General features: G+C 41.4%; 1 protein-coding gene across 2 annotated transcripts; it reads right to left on the bottom strand.

The window, feature by feature from the left end:
- Positions 1 to 7,370: 7,370 nt before the first annotated feature.
- sncga (synuclein, gamma a) lies at positions 7,371 to 20,884 on the bottom strand. 2 transcript variants are annotated; one of them, XM_034145605.1, is made up of 6 exons: positions 20,644 to 20,884; positions 14,263 to 14,304; positions 12,752 to 12,879; positions 12,265 to 12,291; positions 10,181 to 10,225; positions 7,371 to 7,672 (listed from the first exon to the last, which is right to left on the bottom strand). In XM_034145605.1, the coding sequence occupies exons 1-5, from the start codon at positions 20,762 to 20,764 to the stop codon at positions 10,181 to 10,183; spliced, it is 363 nt and encodes a 120-aa protein (XP_034001496.1). In that variant the 5' UTR covers positions 20,765 to 20,884; the 3' UTR covers positions 7,371 to 7,672. The 2 variants fall into 2 exon arrangements, with proteins under 2 accessions (XP_034001496.1, XP_034001497.1); XM_034145606.1 differs by lacking the exon at positions 12,265 to 12,291.
- Positions 20,885 to 21,550: the final 666 nt, after the last annotated feature.

The raw sequence follows: 21,550 nt of genomic DNA, 5'->3' as shown, positions 1-21,550 counted from the left end.
CCGCAAACAACTTAACGGCGAGTACAGTAGGTGGCGGTATGCACCTTAAAGTTGCAATCCGCCAAAAAACCGAGAGAAGAAGAAAAAAAAACTTCCGCTTCCGCTGTATGCTTCTGTTTACCTTCCGACCTCAGGCACGGTATGGAGTTGACGTTTTGGTGCTCGTGTTATACAGCTTCGTAACGGAGTTATTTAAGCCAATAACTCAGCCACAAATACAAATACAGATCGACCATTCAAATGCAATAGAAATGCTGAGTCGGAGGCGAAGGCGGTTAAGAAGCCTTAACAAAAGGATTAGACGACGAAATCACACGCGATGGACATGTTTCGCCGTAGGACAGCTGAGGATGATGACCGTTATCACGCCCAAAGAACAGCAATGGTACGTTCATTAAATCACATTAATACTATCTAATGTAGGATTTATGGAGTTATGTAGGGCTAATTTGTGTCTTTGTATGTGTTCCAGATATGCGAATACTACGGAACTCTGGGTGAACAATAGAACGTCGGCCTGGTGTGAGGTGGTGCCAACGTGTGCAGTGGATCGAAGACCGAATGTCCAAGGGCTCTTTTCAACTCCTCTGTATTCGCCTGGAAGCAACGTTGTGGAGAGGCATCTGAACAGCATGGAAATTGTAAATTGACAATAAAGCTGATATTTTGTACAGTGCATTTGGTTCTCTTTTATTTACCAGTCAACAGACACAATTACAATAGTGCAGACACACCTTAGTGCAAAGATTAAATGTCAGTATCAAAACAGTACTCATACTGTATATTTGTATATTAATGAGTATATTATGTTAAATGTGTGTTAAAGACAATGGGATGAGGTTGAAAGCTCTTTAAAAACGTTTGTATACATACATGTTAACATACATGTTAAGCATGCACACCTGAAGAACTACGTTACACACACACAGGTTAGTCTGTGTACCGCTGCACTGCTGCTGGTTTAAACAAAGACAGTCATGATGCTAGTGCTGTGCATGTAGGTTCTCTTTTATTTATCAGCAGCAGATCAATAAGTGTCAGTAGTATCAAAACAATATAATAACAGTGGCAATATATATATATAATAACAATAGGTAGGCTCAGCAGCAGACACACCTTAGTGCAAAGTTAGGTGTCAGTATTAATAACAGTGGCATATATAATCACAATAATACAAAATTAACTGTCCCAGGTGTAGGCAATTTGGGGTGAAGTGTCTTGCCCAGGGACACAACGACATCCTGACTGCAGTGGGGTTTGAACCTGTGCTCCCCTGATCCGAACACCAACGCACCAGACCACTGCACCACACGCCTCCCAACAAGTCATTGTACAGTTTATCAACGACAAGTTTTTCTTAATTTTTGTATTGAAGGCCTGTTGGATTTAATCAGCTCTCTTAGCACTGCCAGAAGCCCAGCCAGAAAGGTATTTTGTTGCTCCACCTCGATTCCTGGGCCTTGTGTGAATGCAGCAGCCGTTCGTCGTGCATCTCCTTGGCACGCAGGTCCTCATTCTCCTTGCTGACCATGGCACGGCGGGCCATCGCCATGATGGTGTCAAGGAAGCTGTCATCGCGTGCCCACTTTCCTAAGGTGAAATATGCAAGATACAAGATCAGTTTAATCGCAACAACGACACAACATTGTCCAAATCTGTCTCTGCAGGCACACAACAGGAGGAACACAGGGAACACCTTTGATTTGACTATTAACATTTTAAATGGTGAAGGCACTAGCAATTGGGGGATGGAGGGCTCTCAGGACATGATAGGGACAAATTGATACAAATTAAACGTTTTACAATTTTAATGCAAGCATTAATGATGCTATGAAGCTTTGAATGATTCATACCGTAATAGAATAAGCCACATAGTCTTTAAATAGCCTGAGACACTTGACAGTGACTTTATTTAAAAGTTATTTCAGTCTGTAATGCATCTTTGCACCACATTGACATGATAAGCTGCAACAATCACATTTAAATTAAATAAGTGGAGGTGGAGTGTGACTGTGTGTACGTACCATTTGACGATTGACCAGACGATGTGGACCCCATCTGCAAAGCAAAACAAGTTGATCTTACAAACACTTCCTAACATGTAAACAACGCTCTGTATGAACGTGTGAAGCAGAGTGTTAGCCCACCTTGGGGGAGCGTGTCTGGGGTAAGTTGACGGAGTGTTTCAGCCTTTTGACGGCCTCAGTGATGGCCTGGGTCTCCGTCTCGTCCAGAGCACAGCACAGGTTCTTCAGAGTCTGCACCACCCGCTCCACCGTCTTATACTGGGTGCTCTGAATATAGAGATACACGTTGGTCAGAGGTAGGAAGCAGCGGAGTACAAATACCTCGTTACTGTACTTAAGTACATTCCACTACTTATTTTTCTGATCACTTTTTACTTCTACTTCTTACATGTTGAACACAAATACCTGTACTTTCTACTTCTTACATGTTGAACCCAAATACCTGTACTTTCTACTTCTTACATGTTGAACACAAATACCTGTACTTTCTACTTCTTACATGTTGAACCCAAATACCTGTACTTTCTACTTCTTACATGTTGAACCCAAATACCTGTACTTTCTACTTCTTACATGTTGAACCCAAATACCTGTACTTTCTACTTCTTACATGTTGAACACAAATACCTGTACTTTCTACTTCTTACATGTTGAACACAAATACCTGTACTTTCTACTTCTTACATGTTGAACCCAAATACCTGTACTTTCTACTTCTTACATGTTGAACCCAAATACCTGTACTTTCTACTTCTCACATTTTCCAAACAGGCTGGTTCCTTTAGTTTGAATGTGTGTTTGGTGGCGTGATCATTATTCTTTAGAGTCATTGCGTGCCTATTGATTTGAACACGATCCGTGTATCCATCATTTCCTGGTCTTCTCTAAAGAAGAGGGACCAATGAAAACGTTGTCATGTTGCCGTTGTTCAGCATGGAAACATTCATTAGCTAACAATGACATTATTGTTCTATTAATATAAAGGGAGGTCAGGTACTCTTTAAAACAGCTGCTAGTTATGGGTACTTTTTACTGAAGTACATTTCAAAGCCCTCTTTACTTTTACTTAAGAAGTTTTACCAGAGTATTTCAAACACGAGTATCTGTACTTCTACTTGAGTAAAGGATGGAGGCGTGTGGCGCAGTGGATAAGTGCATTGGTGTTCGGATCAGGGGAGCACAGGTTCAAGCCCCACTGCAGTCAGCATGTCGTCCCTGTGGGGGGTTGCCCACAGTATTGAGTATGGAAGCTTTGGATAAAAGCGTCTAACAAGTGACATGTAATGATTCAAAAAGCTTTTGAATATTGAATAACAAACCAATGTGGTTTACTTGTTATCCACAGTTTAGCTGCTAAATGTTTTTTAGCAATGCTTTTCTTTGTGCTCCACATATCTAAATGTATAAAGTGTGTTTTCACCTCCGTTCCCTCCTGTTTGCTGCAGTATGGCAGCAGCGGTCAGGATGGTAGTCCTGAGGGTGTGGAGCTGCCTACTCTCAGCGGGGGGGAACTGAACGTGGAAACTGTGTTTCTCTGAGGGATCCTCCATGTAGTCTGAGAAGCCTTCTGAGGAAACAAGGTCAAACTATTTAGGATAATACAAGGAACAATGTTTAGGCAGTAAATAGAATTTCAATTACATTTCTACTTCTACATTGTGCAAAAATATTAGAACATCAGTCTTTGTGGCATGCAGGTAATCAACTGTTTAAGCTTTTACCATTAACATGTAGAATGAATGTTGCAAATTACTTGAAATTATAGCAACTACAATCTATTGTTTACCTCAGTGTAGCCACAGAGGTCCAGCTAGCATGCTAATTGCTAACGTTATATTATCGTGTTATCCCGGAGGGGAAAACTAGTTTCTAATCCTGAGAGAAACACCTCGCCTGAAACACACGATTAGTGCCATGAGTTAGTGAAGCAAATTACAGAACATTGCACACTTATTCACAAGTCAAAACGTGTTCATAGCGGGCACGGCTGAGAATAGCTAGCTAGCTAGATGTTGTGAGCCAGCTTGGACCTAACGTTAGCAAGTTCTAGCATGGCTAGCTCGATCTACTGAGCAAATAAAAGTACATCTAAGACCAGTATTGTGCAGATTAAAACAGTGCAGTGCATGTCTTTTATTTTACCTTCGTAGTCGTCCCGACATGACTTTGCCAGGTCTGCTAACTTTGCTGATCCACTGAAACTGCATGCAGTAGAAGCTTCTTGAATGCCGCACTTCGCGTCCTCCAAGTAAATCGGCAGAAGCGCCGAGACATCCTCATCAATTCCACCGCTCCGATGATTTATTTAGTGTTGCTATAATAACTGCTTTCACAAAAGTAATCTCTTCGGGTAAACGAGCAAATACAATGGCCGCTTCCAAAAAAAAAATCAGAGTCAAACGTGCGTGGTTTGCATTCCGCACAGCCAATCAGACGTACGAACTGTTTTCTCCAACAACAGACCCTGCTCTGTAGCAGGGGCTGAAAAGCGGGTCGGACGAACTCATTTGAGCTACTTTAGTTCCTGGGGCTTTTTGGTGTGAACGCAAATATATCGTAGTTCTGATGAACTATTGTGGGAAAAGTACACCAAAGTACTCCGGTGTGAACGCACCTATTAACTCGTGACGCACCTCGTCCCTCTTACAATCAACCAATCACATTCTCCTAAACTAATTCTGCTGCTGCTGCCACTGCTGTGTTCACTTGCTACTGCTACGTTGTCGTTCATGTTCCTGCTGCTGTGTTTCCCCACCCCAGCTGCTTCCACCCCAGCTGCTTCCACCCCAGCTGCAAATGAGATCAAACAGTATTCAGAAGACTCCGGAGTTTTCTATAAAGTGAAGCGACAGAAAAACGACGCTAATTTTCTCTAAATTTACGAATGTAACAGTTTATTTCTCGTTAATTGACAACCTTCATCTTAAAGATTTCTTCGGTTTACTATTATTATCATTTATCCTTGAATTCCTTAATATGATATATTATTAAATGATTTAAATTATATAAAAAATAACCAATTCAAACATGATACATGACGTGCAAATAAAGTATAGTGTTGAACTGATAATAATGTGTAAAGAGAGCTAGTCAGAAACAGGGCGAGGCTCCCTCAGGGTTACTTTGAGGAGTTTGATCGTTAATGCAGGAATGTGTGTGTGTGTGTGTGTGTGTGTGTGTGTGTGTGTGTGTGTGTGTGTGTGTGTGTGTGTGTGTGTGTGTGTGTGTGTGTGTGTGTGTGTGTGTGTGTGTGTGTGTGTGTGTGTGTGTGTGTGTGTGTGTGTGTGTGTGTGTGTGTGTGGGACCAGAGGCTGATCTCCCGCTGAACACATTACAACATAATACAATAACGTTTCTAACATTTTTAATACTTTAACTCCTGGTTTCATTTCCATTTAAACGCAGTATTTTGCAGTGTAGTGTGTACTTGTACTGCAGTACTGGATGCCGCTAACATTAATATATATATATATATATATATATATATATATATATATATATATATATATTTAGTGCAGAGCGCCACCTGCTGGCTGATTTAGCTCACTGAGAAAACACTGCAGCAGATTTTGGAAGAAGGTTCTTTTGGCTCATTAAAACATTTACTACTGAAGTACCAACTCTTCATCACCCTTCATCACTCTTCATCACTCTTCATCACTCTTCATCACCCTTCATCACTCTTTATCACTCTTCATCACTCTGAGAATGTTTCCTTATATTTTTAACATTTCTTTGGACTTGTCTCCATGTATTTTTTAATGAATATGAATATATATATATATATATATAATAAATGAATAAACACATTGATGGATCAATCATTATAACTTTGGTGTTATTTTGTTTCTACTTTTAAAAGCCTTTGATATTATCCTTATTATGAACCTAAATGTATCGTCTGGTGGTACGCTGCTTCATCGTCCCTTTATCTGTGTGCGGGAAGAACACTAACGGCCCGTCCACACGGCAGCGTTAACACATCTTCCAACGCTTCTGCCATTCACTTTGAATGGGGTGACGTCACTTTGCCTCACTTTTCGCCGAACTGCATTGTGGGAAGCAGAGCGGAGATTTTCAGGATTTTCAGGATTCAAAAGTTGAGCAATGTTCAACTTTTGAAGCTGAGGTGGAAGCGTCAGCCAATCAAACGGCGTGTATGCTGGGAGAGACATACCGCAGGTCATTTCCTCATATTCCAAAACATGGAGGAGAAATGAGCGGTAGGGAATCACCCGGTGCTTTAGGACCAGTCCCTATTTACCTACCGGGATACAAACCGGAGGAGCCAGGCATGGAGGGAGGTGGCAGAGACAGTGGTAGCTTTTCGCCTGGAGTTTATATCCAGTTTACTTCGGGCTTTTTTGCTTCGTATGTCGGGGGCGGGAGATTCATGTGATTGGTTGTTGGTCGCGTTGCTCGCAAAAAATCCCCAAGCTTCAGATACGCCCACCTCCAAGACTTTTTTAACGCTGCTGTGTGGACGGGCCGTAAGAGGAGGAGAGGAGGAGAGGAGGAGAGGAGAGGAGGAGAGGAAAGGAGGAGAGGAGGAGGAGGAGGAGAGGAGAGGAGGAGAGGAGGAGAGGAGGAGCAGTGAAGGAGGAACAAAGGTGGGTTTCAAACTCGTTTTTATTTAACTTCTGTTGATTTGTAAAATCATCTCTCAATTATCTTCAGAAACAAGCTGCAGGAGTGTGTGTGAGAGTTAATGTGTGAGAGATAGTGTGTGAGAGTTAATGTGTGAGAGATAGTGTGTGAGAGTTAATGTGTGAGAGATAGTGTGTGAGATAGTGTGTGAGAGTTAATGTGTGAGAGATAGTGTGTGAGAGTTAATGTGTGAGAGTTAATGTGTGAGAGATAGTGTGTGAGAGTTAATGTGTGAGAGTTAATGTGTGAGAGATAGTGTGTGAGAGTTAATGTGTGAGAGAGTGTGTGAGATAGTGTGTGAGAGTTAATGTGTGAGAGATAGTGTGTGAGAGTTAATGTGTGAGAGATAGTGTGTGAGATAGTGTGTGAGATAGTGTGTGAGATAGTGTGTGAGAGAGTGTGTGTGAGATAGTGTGTGAGAGATAGTGTGTGAGATAGTGTGTGAGATAGTGTGTGAGAGATAGTGTGTGAGATAGTGTGTGAGATAGTGTGTGAGAGATAGTGTGTGAGATAGTGTGTGAGATAGTGTGTGAGAGTGTGTGAGATAGTGTGTGAGATAGTGTGTGAGAGAGAGTGTGTGAGAGATAGTGTGTGAGGATAGTGTGTGAGAGATAGTGTGTGAGATAGTGTGTGAGATAGTGTGTGAGATAGTGTGTGAGAGATAGTGTGTGAGATAGTGTGTGAGATAGTGTGTGAGATAGTGTGTGAGATAGTGTGTGAGATAGTGTGTGAGAGATAGTGTGTGAGATAGTGTGTGAGATAGTGTGTGAGATAGTGTGTGAGAGATAGTGTGTGAGAGATAGTGTGTGAGATAGTGTGTGAGATAATGTGTGTGAAATGTGTTTTTTCTAGTATGTAAAGAGTGTCAGTAAAGCCACATGCATTCAGAGAGAATATTTAAATGGTTAAAAACAGAGAGGCTCATGGGTAACGCGGGGAGGATGGAGGACGTTTCAGATCAAAGATCTTCTCTCTCTGGACGACTGCAGGAACCCACTCTGAGAGAAGACAGAATACATTCATTAAAATTAACATGAAACATCTGCATTCATGTAAACCTGACATGAGTCAGCATTATGAGTCCTAAACCCTGACATGAGTCAGCATTATGAGTCCTGACCCGAGTCAGCATTATGAGTCCTAAACCCTGACATGAGTCAGCATTATGAGTCCTAAACCCTGACATGAGTCAGCATTATGAGTCCTGACATGAGTCAGCATTATGAGTCCTAAACCCTGACATGAGTCAGCATTATGAGTCCTGACATGAGTCAGCATTATGAGTCCTAAACCCTGACATGAGTCAGCATTATGAGTCCTGACATGAGGTCAGCATTATGAGTCCTAAACCCTGACATGAGTCAGCATTATGAGTCCTAAACCCTGACTTGAGTCAGCATTATGAGTCCTGACATGAGTCAGCATTATGAGTCCTAAACCCTGACATGAGTCAGCATTATGAGTCCTGACATGAGTCAGCATTATGAGTCCTAAACCCTGACATGAGTCAGCATTATGAGTCCTAAACCCTGACATGAGTCAGCATTATGAGTCCTAAACCCTGACATGAGTCAGCATTATGAGTCCTAAACCCTGACATGAGTCAGCATTATGAGTCCTAAACCTTGACATGAGTCAGCATTATGAGTCCGGACATGAGTCAGCATTATGAGTCCTGACATGAGTCAGCATTATGAGTCCTAAACCCTGACATGAGTCAGCATTATGAGTCCTGACCCGAGTCAGCATTATGAGTCCTAAACCCTGACATGAGTCAGCATTATGAGTCCTAAACCCTGACATGAGTCAGCATTATGAGTCCTGACATGAGTCAGCATTATGAGTCCTAAACCCTGACATGAGTCAGCATTATGAGTCCTGACATGAGTCAGCATTATGAGTCCTAAACCCTGACATGAGTCAGCATTATGAGTCCTAAACCCTGACTTGAGTCAGCATTATGAGTCCTGACATGAGTCAGCATTATGAGTCCTAAACCCTGACATGAGTCAGCATTATGAGTCCTGACATGAGTCAGCATTATGAGTCCTAAACCCTGACATGAGTCAGCATTATGAGTCCTAAACCCTGACATGAGTCAGCATTATGAGTCCTAAACCCTGACATGAGTCAGCATTATGAGTCCTAAACCCTGACATGAGTCAGCATTATGAGTCCTAAACCTTGACATGAGTCAGCATTATGAGTCCGGACATGAGTCAGCATTATGAGTCCTGACATGAGTCAGCATTATGAGTCCTAAACCCTGACATGAGTCAGCATTATGAGTCCGGACATGAGTCAGCATTATGAGTCCTGACATGAGTCAGCATTATGAGTCCTAAACCCTGACATGAGTCAGCATTATGAGTCCGGACATGAGTCAGCATTATGAGTCCTAAACCCTGACATGAGTCAGCATTATGAGTCCTAAACCCTGACATGAGTCAGCATTATGAGTCCGGACATGAGTCAGCATTATGAGTCCTAAACCCTGACATGAGTCAGCATTATGAGACCTAAACCCTGACATGAGTCAGCATTATGAGTCTAAACATGAGTCAGCATGATGAGTCTAAACATGAGTAAGCATGATGAGTCTAAACATGAGTAAACATTATGAGTCTAAACCCTGACATGAGTCAGCATTATGAGACCTAAACCCTGACATGAGTCAGCATTATGAGTCCTAAACCCTGACACGAGTCAGCATTATGAGTCCTAAACCCTGACATGGGTCAGCATTATGAGTCTAAACCCTGACATGAGTCAGCATTATGAGACCTAAACCCTGACATGAGTCAGCATTATGAGACCTAAACCCTGACATGAGTCAGCATTATGAGTCCTAAACCCTGACATGAGTCAGCATGATGAGTCCTGAACCCTGACATGAGTCAGCATTATGAGTCTAAACCCTGACATGAGTCAGCATGATGAGTCCTGAACCCTGATATGAGTCAGCATGATGAGACCTAAACCCTGACATGAGTCAGCATGATGAGTCCTGAACCCTGATATGAGTCAGCATGATGAGTCCTGAACCCTGACATGAGTCAGCATTATGAGTCTAAACCCTGACATGAGTCAGCATGATGAGTCCTGAACCCTGATATGAGTCAGCATGATGAGACCTAAACCCTGACATGAGTCAGCATGATGAGTCCTGAACCCTGATATGAGTCAGCATGATGAGACCTAAACCCTGACATGAGTCAGCATGATGAGTCCTGAACCCTGACATGAGTCAGCATGATGAGACCTAAACCCTGACATGAGTCAGCATGATGAGTCCTGAACCCTGATATGAGTCAGCATGATGAGACCTAAACCCTGACATGAGTCAGCATGATGAGACCTAAACCCTGACATGAGTCAGCATGATGAGACCTAAACCCTGACATGAGTCAGCATGATGAGTCCTGAACCCTGAATCAAGTCTGAGGTTAACAGAAGCTGAAGAGATGTTAGCGCTTAGTTGAGCTGATCCCTCAGTCCGCTCTCACCTACTGAGCCGTCTGCTCTGCAGCTCCTGTCTTCTGGAGGTCGGCCTGCAGGAGCACAGAAAACACGCCTGAACCCAAACTGCAGAGAAATCATGAATATAGAAACCTCCAGAGAACACTGTGTTTATGTGAAGAGTAAAACACGAGTATTCACTTTGGACCAAAGAAATTCAACCATCTTTTCTAAAAAGAATAAAACTCATTTGAATGTTAATTGTTATTGTTTATTGTGATAACTCTGAAACACCAGAATGATGTTCTGAACCGGTACAAACAGCTTAGAAACACTTTAAACTGCATTACAAAGTTACAATTATCATATTTATAGGAAATAAGCTACAAAAATAGAACTATTTTTATTTAGAAAAAAGTTGTTAGTAAACTACGGGAGGGGACGAGGGTCACGTGACATTTATTCTGACATCTGAGAATTCTGTAGATTTTTTGCAAAAAAAAAATTCTGAAATTATTTCGTCTAGAATTTAAAAAAAATATATATTAATTTTTTTCAGTTTTTTTTCTGATTGTTTGGTTTTTCTGAAAATCTGAAAATTCCAATTATTTATCTTTTTATCAGACTTTTATGTTTAAATTGAGAATGAAAATTAATTTTTCTGAAAAAGGTTTTAAAATTATTTTATTTCCCCTTTTATTCCGAATTCATTTTCTCTGAAAATTGTTTTAATTAAAATTCTCTCTTTTTTTTCTTAACTTTAAAGAATACGGAAATACTAATCAGAATTTTTCTGATTAGTATTTCGATAAAGAAAAATCTGGAAAAAAACGTTAGGTCAGATCTCAGAAATTATTTCCCATTTGTCCCTAATCCCCTCCCGTAGTTAGGAAAGCATTAAATGAATTAAAAGAATATTAAATGGATTAATTAAAACTATTTGTATTTTTTTGCAAACGACATACCATGCACCTCTCTACACTAAAGTATTGATATGTGAGGGATAATGTGCAGCGAGGCGGTCATTCTGCGTAAAAGACACCCGACAGGCGGATCAGTGCATCAGGAGCCCGACGCGAATTACAACAAAGTAACGACATGACTCCCAATATTAATTGAAATGCTTTTATAGATTTAGAAAATGTTGTCATTGAATTTAAAAAATAGTAAAATTATTGATTTAAAATGACATGCATCCGCAAAGAGAAATAGTCCGTTGTTACCGTTTGGACTACGTGGCAACGACAGGAAGTGCTTCAATAGCGTTTTTGAGGATCTTTTTGATTACAGATTTGAAAACATCGCTGCTTGCTTTAAAAGTAGCACACTTCATGATGTCAGACCTTGGGAAGGATCTAGATACCCCTGCCCTCATGCCAAAGGAACTGCACACTGAATATGTGTCGCCGTCTGATGTCTGTGTCTGGACCGCTGCGTAAAAAGGAGGGTTCCTGCCCCGTTACCTCTCCGCTGTTTCCTTGGCCCTCTTGTCTTTTTATTTTCTTCGCCGGGGACTCATCAGCCACTAACCATTCATCCAAATGACTGTGCTCTCCAAATATATTCAAATGAATATTAAAATCCTCCATGTTGCTCTCAGACGGGAGACAACGGAAAACTAAAGACAAGCAAACAGTTTTCCAAACTGTATACAGATCAATCGACCGGACTTCTTTCTGCAGAAGTGAGCGTCCTTAGCAACGGTCAATAAATCAGCGGTCTGTCCTACTGGATTAACAACGTGTCACGTGTTCTGAATTGACCAATCAGAATCGAGTATTCAACTAAACCATGTAATAAATATACTGATTACACAGGGAGAAGGTGGCAATGTCCTGAGAAACAGAATGTGTAATATAATAGTATATTATAATAATTATGGGATTTAAGTTTTACATTTTCCGAGAAAAGTGCTCAAAGAGTTATCGGCCAAGAAAGTGAACTAAGTTATAATCATCCAGTAAAAATAGAAAGAAATAATTTAACAATGAAAACATAAAATTGTGTTTTAGGTTAAAAACGTTTTTTGTCAGACAACGAAGCTGTGATTCCTGAGAGCGATTCAACGTTAGATCAGCCAATCAGCTTCATGCCATGCAATCACCCCACCACCCCTCGACCAATAAGGCACCTCCTCAGACACTGCTCCCGCCTCCTCCTGTTCTCAGCCAATCAGAAGAAAGAAAGACATCAACACAACACACTTAATAACTTAAACATTTTTGTCCTGTTTTGTTTATTTAACGTCACGTATTTATTTATTTTTTGCTCATTTTTAACTCGAAGAAATGTTATGTTATTATAAAAAAATGAAAGGTTTATGTTTTATTATTTATGAAGAGTTTTTAAAATAAGAATAAATAAAAACATTGAGTAAATATAGCAATTTAATTAGTAGTTGAATTATTAATAAGATTTCTGAATTTACAAAAATAAAAGTATTTTATTTCTGAACCTTTTTAGATTTTAATTTACTCCTTTATTCCCTTAATTCGAAAATGTAAAAAATAACGGGAAAACAGATATAAAAAAACCAGTAAAAATAACCACCATTTAAATAAATAATAACACATTAATAGACCTTTTTAGATTTCAGAAAAAAAGCCCCCCCCACTCACCGTGCTGACGAAGCCGCTCGCCATCGCCGCATTTTCCACTTCCTCCACCGCCGCCGTCGCTACCTCGTTAGCGCCCGTCACCGCCGAGTCGGCCACGACGTTAGCCTGCTCGTTAGACTTCTGCGCCACTGGAGAACCAATCAATCAATCAATCAATCAATCAAAGTGTATTTATATAGCCCAATATCACCAATGTTACATGTGTCTCAGAGGACTTTACAGTTTGTACAGAATGTCAATACAACCCCCTCTGTCCTCGGACCCTCACATCGGACAAGAGGCGCTTTCACACCGGAGTACTTTTCCCAGGAATAGTTCCGATAGTTCCTGGGATTTTGCGTTCACACCAAAAAGTTCTGGAACTAGAACTTTTTTTTGCAAACCTTTTCACCCCCAGATAGTCCCTGCTAGAGAGGTGGTACTTTCCTGGGAGAAAAAGGTTCCAATTTCTGATTGGCTGGGCGGATTGCAAACCACGCCCCGTAAAACTCTGAAAAGTTTTATGAAGCCGCCATTTTATTTGTTGGCATTAGCATTATTAGCATTAGCAATAGCCCCGCGCACCAACGGAGAGAGACTAACTTATGGCAACACAAAAGAAAACATGGGAGCGGTGGAGATGAGGAGGTATCGGCGTTCTGGTGATTTACTCGGAAGGCTTCAGTAGAAGCTGCTGGGAGTCCCAGCAGCTTCTACTGAAGCCAGTCCCCAACTCCGGGGACTTCCGGCCGGGGACTCCGGGTGGCAGTATACGCCGTGAAGTGGTTTGCGGCCTGCCAGTAAACCCAAAGCAGAAGAAGAAGAAGTGACGTCAGCGGCTTCATTTGACTAATCCTCCCCCAGGGACTTATTCCGGTGTGAACATGATCTGCTAGAAAGTTCAGGAAATAAAAGTTCGGGGGAAAAGTACTTGGTGTGAAAGCGCCTAAGGAAACAGTTCTAATTCAGATGTATTATTATTAATTAATCACAACAATCACAAGATGCTAATTACTTTAAAACTGGAGAATTCGCACCTCCTACGTGTGGTAGATCAACACTGCACTAAACACAGATATTAATCACACATATATATTACTTTAATACTTTATTTATTAAACATATAAAGCAATTGATAACCTGATTAAAACATTTGAAAAACAAAGTATTTTGTTGGACAATCCCAAAAATAAATCTGTCCAAATCTTAAATAATATATATATTTTTAATTGAAATTAAACGTATTTTTGCATTTCCCAAAACTGTTCTTGATCAAAGTTTCTTTCATTTAGCTTTAAAATATATTCTGTTTGATTGGAGACCTAAAGGAAAACTCCATCGCATCGTTCCTGACTTCAAAACGGACAAAATCACTTCATGCGTTTTCCAAACTTTGTACGAAGTCCTCTGTATTTTATTGGACTTCACAGTGTTAAGATGTTAGATTCTAAATGTTAGCAGATCATAAACTCCGACATCAGTTAGAAACTACGTCACGTTCAGAGGCTCTTACGTATTCTTAGTTAGTTTACCTGTGTTTACGCCCGTCACCACTCCCTCCATCGTCTTGTTTCCTGGAGAGAAGAAAGGAGAGGACTCTTTAAAGTAGAGACACTACATACTGATATACACCTGAACATCAGCAGGAGAGGACTCTTTAAAGTAGAGACACTACATACTGATATACACCTGAACATCAGCAGGAGAGGACTCTTTAAAGTAGAGACACTACATACTGATATACACCTGAACATCAGCAGGAGAGGACTCTTTAAAGTAGAGACACTACATACTGATATACACCTGAACATCAGCAGGAGAGGACTCTTTAAAGTAGAGACACTACATACTGATATACACCTGAACATCAGCAGGAGAGGACTCTTTAAAGTAGAGACACTACATACTGACATACACCTGAACATCAGCAGGAGAGGACTCTTTAAAGTAGAGACACTACACACTGATATACACCTGAACATCAGCAGGAGAGGACTCTTTAAAGTAGAGACACTACATACTGATATACACCTGATCATCAGCAGGAGAGGACTCTTTAAAGTAGAGACACTACATACTGATATACACCTGATCATCAGCAGGAGAGGACTCTTTAAAGTAGAGACACTACACACTGATATACACCTGAACATCAGCAGGAGAGGACTCTTTAAAGTAGAGACACTACATACTGATATACACCTGATCATCAGCAGGAGAGGACTCTTTAAAGTAGAGACACTACATACTGACATACACCTGAACATCAGCAGGAGAGGACTCTTTAAAGTAGAGACACTACACACTGATATACACCTGAACATCAGCAGGAGAGGACTCTTTAAAGTAGAGACACTACATACTGATATACACCTGATCATCAGCAGGAGAGGACTCTTTAAAGTAGAGACACTACATACTGATATACACCTGATCATCAGCAGGAGAGGACTCTTTAAAGTAGAGACACTACATACTGATATACACCTGAACATCAGCAGGAGAGAACTCTTTAAAGCAGAGACACTACATACTGATATACACCTGAACATCAGCAGGAGAGGACTCTTTAAAGTAGAGACACTACACACTGATATACACCTGAACATCAGCAGGAGAGGACTCTTTAAAGTAGAGACACTACATACTGATATACACCTGAACATCAGCAGGAGAGGACTCTTTAAAGTAGAGACACTACATACTGATATACACCTGAACATCAGCAGGAGAGGACTCTTTAAAGTAGAGACTCTACATACTGATATACACCTGAACATCAGCAGGAGAGGACTCTTTAAAGTAGAGACACTACATACTGATATACACCTGACATCAGCAGGAGAGGACTCTTTAAAGTAGAGACACTACATACTGATATACACCTGAACATCAGCAGGAGAGGACTCTTTAAAGTAGAGACACTACATACTGATATACACCTGAACATCAGCAGGAGAGGACTCTTTAAAGTAGAGACACTACATACTGATATACACCTGAACATCAGCTGGAGAGGACTCTTTAAAGTAGAGACACTACATACTGATAAACACCTGAACATCAGCAGGAGAGGACTCTTTAAAGCAGAGACACTACATACTGATATACACCTGAACATCAGCAGGAGAGGACTCTTTAAAGTAGAGACACTACATACTGATATACACCTGAACATCAGCAGGAGAGGACTCTTTAAAGTAGAGACACTACATCCTGATATACACCTGAACATCAGCAGGAGAGGACTCTTTAAAGTAGAGACACTACATACTGATATAAACCTGATCATCAGCAGGAGAGGACTCTTTAAAGTAGAGACACTACATACTGATATACACCTGAACATCAGCAGGAGAGGACTCTTTAAAGTAGAGACACTACATACTGATATACACCTGAACATCAGCAGGAGAGGACTCTTTAAAGTAGAGACACTACATACTGATATACACCTGAACATCAGCAGGAGAGGACTCTTTAAAGTAGAGACACTACATACTGATATACACCTGAACATCAGCAGGAGAGGACTCTTTAAAGTAGAGACACTACATACTGATATACACCTGAACATCAGCAGGAGAGGACTCTTTAAAGTAGAGACACTACATACTGATAAACACCTGAACATCAGCAGGAGAGGACTCTTTAAAGTAGAGACACTACATACTGATATACACCTGAACATCAGCAGGAGAGCACTCTTAAAGCAGAGACACTACATACTGATATACACCTGAACATCAGCAGGAGAGGACTCTTTAAAGTAGAGACACTACATACTGATATACACCTGAACATCAGCAGGAGAGGACTCTTTAAAGTAGAGGCACTACATACTGATATACACCTGAACATCAGCAGGAGAGGACTCTTTAAAGTAGAGATACTACATACTGATATACACCTGAACATCAGCAGGAGAGGACTCTTTAAAGTAGAGACACTACATACTGATATACACCTGAACATCAGCAGGAGAGGACTCTTTAAAGTAGAGACACTACATCCTGATATACACCTGAACATCAGCAGGAGAGGACTCTTTAAAGTAGAGATACTACATACTGATATACACCTGAACATCAGCAGGAGAGGACTCTTTAAAGTAGAGACACTACATACTGATATACACCTGAACATCAGCAGGAGAGGACTCTTTAAAGTAGAGACACTACATACTGATATACACCTGAACATCAGCAGGAGAGGACACTTTAAAGAGTTCCTAAATGTAAAGGAACAGCTGTGTGATGTGACCTGGTTTCAGCTCTCTGAATTATTAACAGCCGTCTGTTTGAAGCTGCTCGCTCTCTTCTCATCTGTTTCGTCCACTAAGCAGCTCAAGTTTCAGTTTTCTGAGAAGTCCACTCAGATCCCACTCTGACCAGATGTGATGCATAGTTCATGAGTCTGCAGGTTTGATCTCCTCTAATGGATGTGATGTCTAAATGTCTATCAGAGCAATTATAACCAATCAGCAGTCATCGGTCTGAATGCGTGGATAATGTACAGGTCGGTGAGCTAACAGTTGTTGATGGGAAGTCAGAAGACACAAATCTGCCGGAAAGACAAACAACAACAACTTACTTATTGTAAGTGCTTTGAATGAAAGCATCAGCTAAATGAAATGACGCAGAAAACGATACTCTAAAAGTGTTTTCTTAGCTTTTTAATTCAGAAATCATAAAGTGGAGATTATCCTGCTGAACTAAACGTGTAAGAATCATAAACGTTTGTTTGACACAGAGATTATTTTCTGACATTATCCAAAATCAAACGGAGGAATCCCATTGGACCAGGGAGATGCTGCCTTCAGGGTAATAAGACCAGCAGGACTCCATATTAAGCGTTTCCAAGTCGTATGGAACTGAATCAGACACATCACCAGGGACATCAAGTCATCTGCTTACGGGTGCATTTTGTCAGAAAAAGAAATAAGAACTTGCAGCCAATCAATGACATGTTTGCCTCGTGACACCATCTGTAATCTGGAGCCTGTGGGATCACCAGAGTTTCTGTTCAGATGTTTGAGATGTTTCTCCTGGTGGGCGACGAGATGAATCTGAGTCTTTGTCTGAGGAACAAACTGAAGCTCTGTGCTCCTGGCAGGAAGGGTTAGGGTTCATCTGCTCTAAAGGAAGTCATGTCTCACTCTTTATCTCTTATCCACGCAGTTATAATCAGTCAGCAATCAAAGGGTCTTTATCTTAGGAAAGTGTTCGGTGGAAGAGCAACAGTCTGATGATGGGAAGTCAGAAGGAGGGGCTTCTCTGGAAATGTCTACAATCAACGTAGAGATGAATACCCTCCAAGAAGAGCTTTGAAACGTCTGCAGAGAGATGTCTCATATCAGGGAAGAGGAGACTTAAGTTCACGAAGAGGTTTCAAAACGTAGAGACTCAAAGCGTCTGCGTCGAGATGCAGGACGCTAAACAGAGACATAAAGCATCTAGGCAGAAAAGAGAAACGTCTACGAAGACAAACGAAAGGTCACGAAGAGAAATGTCTAAAAGAGAGACGTGGACAAAAAGACGCAACGCGTCAGCATGAGGGACAAGACCAGCAAACACATCTACAAGAGGGTCTCACATTTCCCCACAAGGGTGAAGAATAGAGTTTTTGTTAAGAATATGACAAAGGTCAAAGGACTTGTGGGGAAGGGGAGATGATGAGAGGTCAAAGGACTTGTGGGGAAGGGGAGATGATGAAAGGTCAAAGGACTTGTGGGGAAGGGGAGATGATGAAAGGTCAAAGTACTTGTGGGGAAGGGGAGATGATGAAAGGTCAAAGGACTTGTGGGGAAGGGGAGATGATGAAAGGTCAAAGTACTTGTGGGGAAGGGGAGATGATGAGAGGTCAAAGGACTTGTGGGGAAGGGGAGATGATGAGAGGCAGACAGTGCTCCTCTCTGGGTTCAGACCACAGAACCTACTGGGCAGCGAGAGGCTGTTTCCTCAGACTCTCTTTTCCTCACAATGTTTCCTAACTCATGCAATCATGACCTTTGACCTGAAGCTCTGTGTCGGGGTTCATAAAGCTCGTCTCCACGGTGGATTCAAACGTCTCTGTTTTGCATTCTGAGCTGTGAAGATGTAAACGTTATGAATAACTTATAACGTGGCCTGTGTTTAAATACAGAACAAATTCAGTAGTTAGAAAGGGTTAATGTCTCCTGAGTGGGCGTGGTCTAATAAAACCCGTATTATATTAAGCTACCATTAGATATTAACACAGCTAACACATTAGCATCACAAATGTTAGTTGACGTTAGCTTAAAAGTTGACACAGTTTAGCTAACGTTGAAGGAACTGCAGCACGGTCACATGACTTCACGTCACCACCGCTAAGCTAAAGGTGGCTAATGTTGGGCTATAAAGGAACTACAGCACGGTCACATGACTTCACGTCACCACCGCTAAGCTAAAGGTGGCTAATGTTGGGCTATAAAGGAACTACAGCACGGTCACATGACTTCACGTCACCACCGCTAAGCTAAAGGTGGCTAATGTTGGGCTATAAAGGAACTACAGCACGGTCACATGACTTCACGTCACCACCGCTAAGCTAAAGGAGGCTAATGTTGGGCTATAAAGGAACTACAGCACAGTCACATGACTTCACGTCACCACCGCTAAGCTAAAGGTGGCTAATGTTGGGCTATAAAGGAACTACAGCACGGTCACATGACTTCACGTCACCACTGCTAAGCTAAAGGAGGCTAATGTTGGGCTATAAAGGAACTACAGCACGGTCACATGACTTCACGTCACCACTGCTAAGCTAAAGGAGGCTAATGTTGGGCTATAAAGGAACTACAGCACGGTCACATGACTTCACGTCACCACCGCTAAGCTAAAGGTGGCTAATGTTGGGCTATAAAGGAACTACAGCACGGTCACATGACTTCACGTCACCACCACTAAGCTAAAGGTGGCTAACGTTGGGCTATAAAGGAACTGCAGCACGGTCACATCTTGTAGACTCTACTTCTGTCGTCCCTGCTCCAAAGTCACTTCAACATCTTCAAGTGAAATGCTCGTTGTCAGAATGAATGATCAGGACTATTAAAGGAATAAAGGTATTCAGACCCCCGTCCTCTGCTAATATCTTCAGGTTCAATCTGACTGGCCCCTGCCTCTGTTTCCCTCGTGCTCTCTGCATCTCTCAGCCTACTCTTCTCCTCGTCGCTGCTCCACGATGTCAGGATGAATTGCATTTTTCCCGCACCCCCCCCCTCCTCCTCCTCTGCTTCTTTTCTAAACCACTCCCAGATTTCATATCTCCATGTTCAATTTGACCTTTTTATTCATCTTTCAGACTCTACTTTTCCTCTGCTCCAAATTCACTTAAACATCTTCAGATTTACAGCAGAACGTCACGATGAACTGGACATGTTCAGAATCAGCTTCCTGAGCATCTTCCTCCTCGTCCCCGCTCCAAAGACTCTTAAATATCCTCAAAGTAAATCCTCGATGTCGGGATGAACTGCACATTCTTCTCCTTCCTGTCCCCTCCCTTTAAAAACTCACAGAATTATATTTTCTTGTAAATTTGACTGCTTCTAAAACTAGTTCATGTTTTTCTTAGTTAACATGTAACTACTGAACTTCCCCACGGAGATTAGTCAAGGTCTTATCTAATCTCATCTCATCTCATTCAGCTGTCTTTGGCTCTTTTCTGCTGTAACAATCTAAAGTTCTCTGTGGGACGAATGAAGTTATTCTGATTCTGAAAAAACTAGTTTCTGAATTCAGATTGAATCCATGATGAAGTGCAAACCCCTTCCTGCCCCACCACCGCCTCCTTTTAAAACTCACACAGATGTTATCTTTTCGTGTTAATGTCTCTGCTTCTCTCTCTAAAACTAGTGTCTGAATGTCTCTTTCCCCCACGCGCCCCCTCCTCACCCACGTAGAAGACCCCGTCCTTGGTTTTGCTGGCGGCCTCGCCAACTCCGGCCTTCGTCTTCTCGGCTGCTGCCACAACGCCATCCTTCGCCATCGAGAAACCTTTCTTAAAAGCGTCCATGATCTTCTTCTGCTGCTTCTGCTTCTTCTTCTTCTGCTTCTTCTTCTTCTGCTGCTGCTGCTTCTTCTTCTGCTGCTGCTCGTCTGTCAGGGATCTGCTGCTCTAATGGACCACAGAGGAGGAGGGAGTAACACGGGACTGTTGCCTTGCAGAGGGGAGTGGTGAGGGGAGGAAACAAGTGCACGAGAAACACTAATGAAGAAGAGGAGGAGGATGAGGAGGAGGAGGGGGGGGGGGGTCCTGCATGGGGCTAATGCAGGGAAATGACTCTGCAGGGTGTAATAGAGAGAAAGGGAATGCACCTTGGAGGGTTTTTTTAATATGAGAAGAAAATCCAAGCGTAAAACGAGTAAAATACATCTAACAAATACATTAAATACAACATTTAAATACTCAGACAATTTCAGGTAAATATAATATATGAAAATAAATCAATGGAAGAAAAGAAGGGAAGGCATTTTGGAAAATATGTTTTAAATGTCAAGAAAATTAAAATATGAATAAAATGAGAAATGAGGACATTTCAATAATATAAATACAAGTTGAAAATAATTTATTTTTAGGACAAGTATAGCCTACTGCTGAAATATCAGAAAAATATATCTGAGAAAGTATCAGAGAAATGTCTGGAAAATAAACAAATACAATATCCTGAAAATATTTGGAAAATTGAAGAAAATCCTCTTTTAAATATTGTGATATATTTTACACTTACAGTATTGAAAATTATATATTTCCCCCCGCCCTGTCCTGAGAGAAACCTGAACATGACTCAGCAGACACACA

The sequence above is a fragment of the Trematomus bernacchii genome, unplaced genomic scaffold, assembly GCF_902827165.1.
Source record: "Trematomus bernacchii unplaced genomic scaffold, fTreBer1.1, whole genome shotgun sequence".
Lineage (NCBI taxonomy): Eukaryota > Metazoa > Chordata > Actinopteri > Perciformes > Nototheniidae > Trematomus > Trematomus bernacchii.
This window is presented reverse-complemented; position numbering and strand designations above follow the sequence as displayed.

Coding starts and splice junctions, on each gene's coding strand:
- sncga (XM_034145605.1), bottom strand. CDS start 20,764: ATGGACGCTTTTAAGAAAGGTTTCTCGATGGCGAAGGATGGCGTTGTG. Junction 14,305..20,643: donor GGACGGGGTCTTCTACGTGG/GTGAGGAGGGGG, acceptor TCTTCTCTCCAG/GAAACAAGACGATGGAGGGA. Junction 10,226..12,264: donor CGGGAGCAGTGTCTGAGGAG/GTGCCTTATTGG, acceptor GTGCTCCTGCAG/GCCGACCTCCAGAAGACAGG.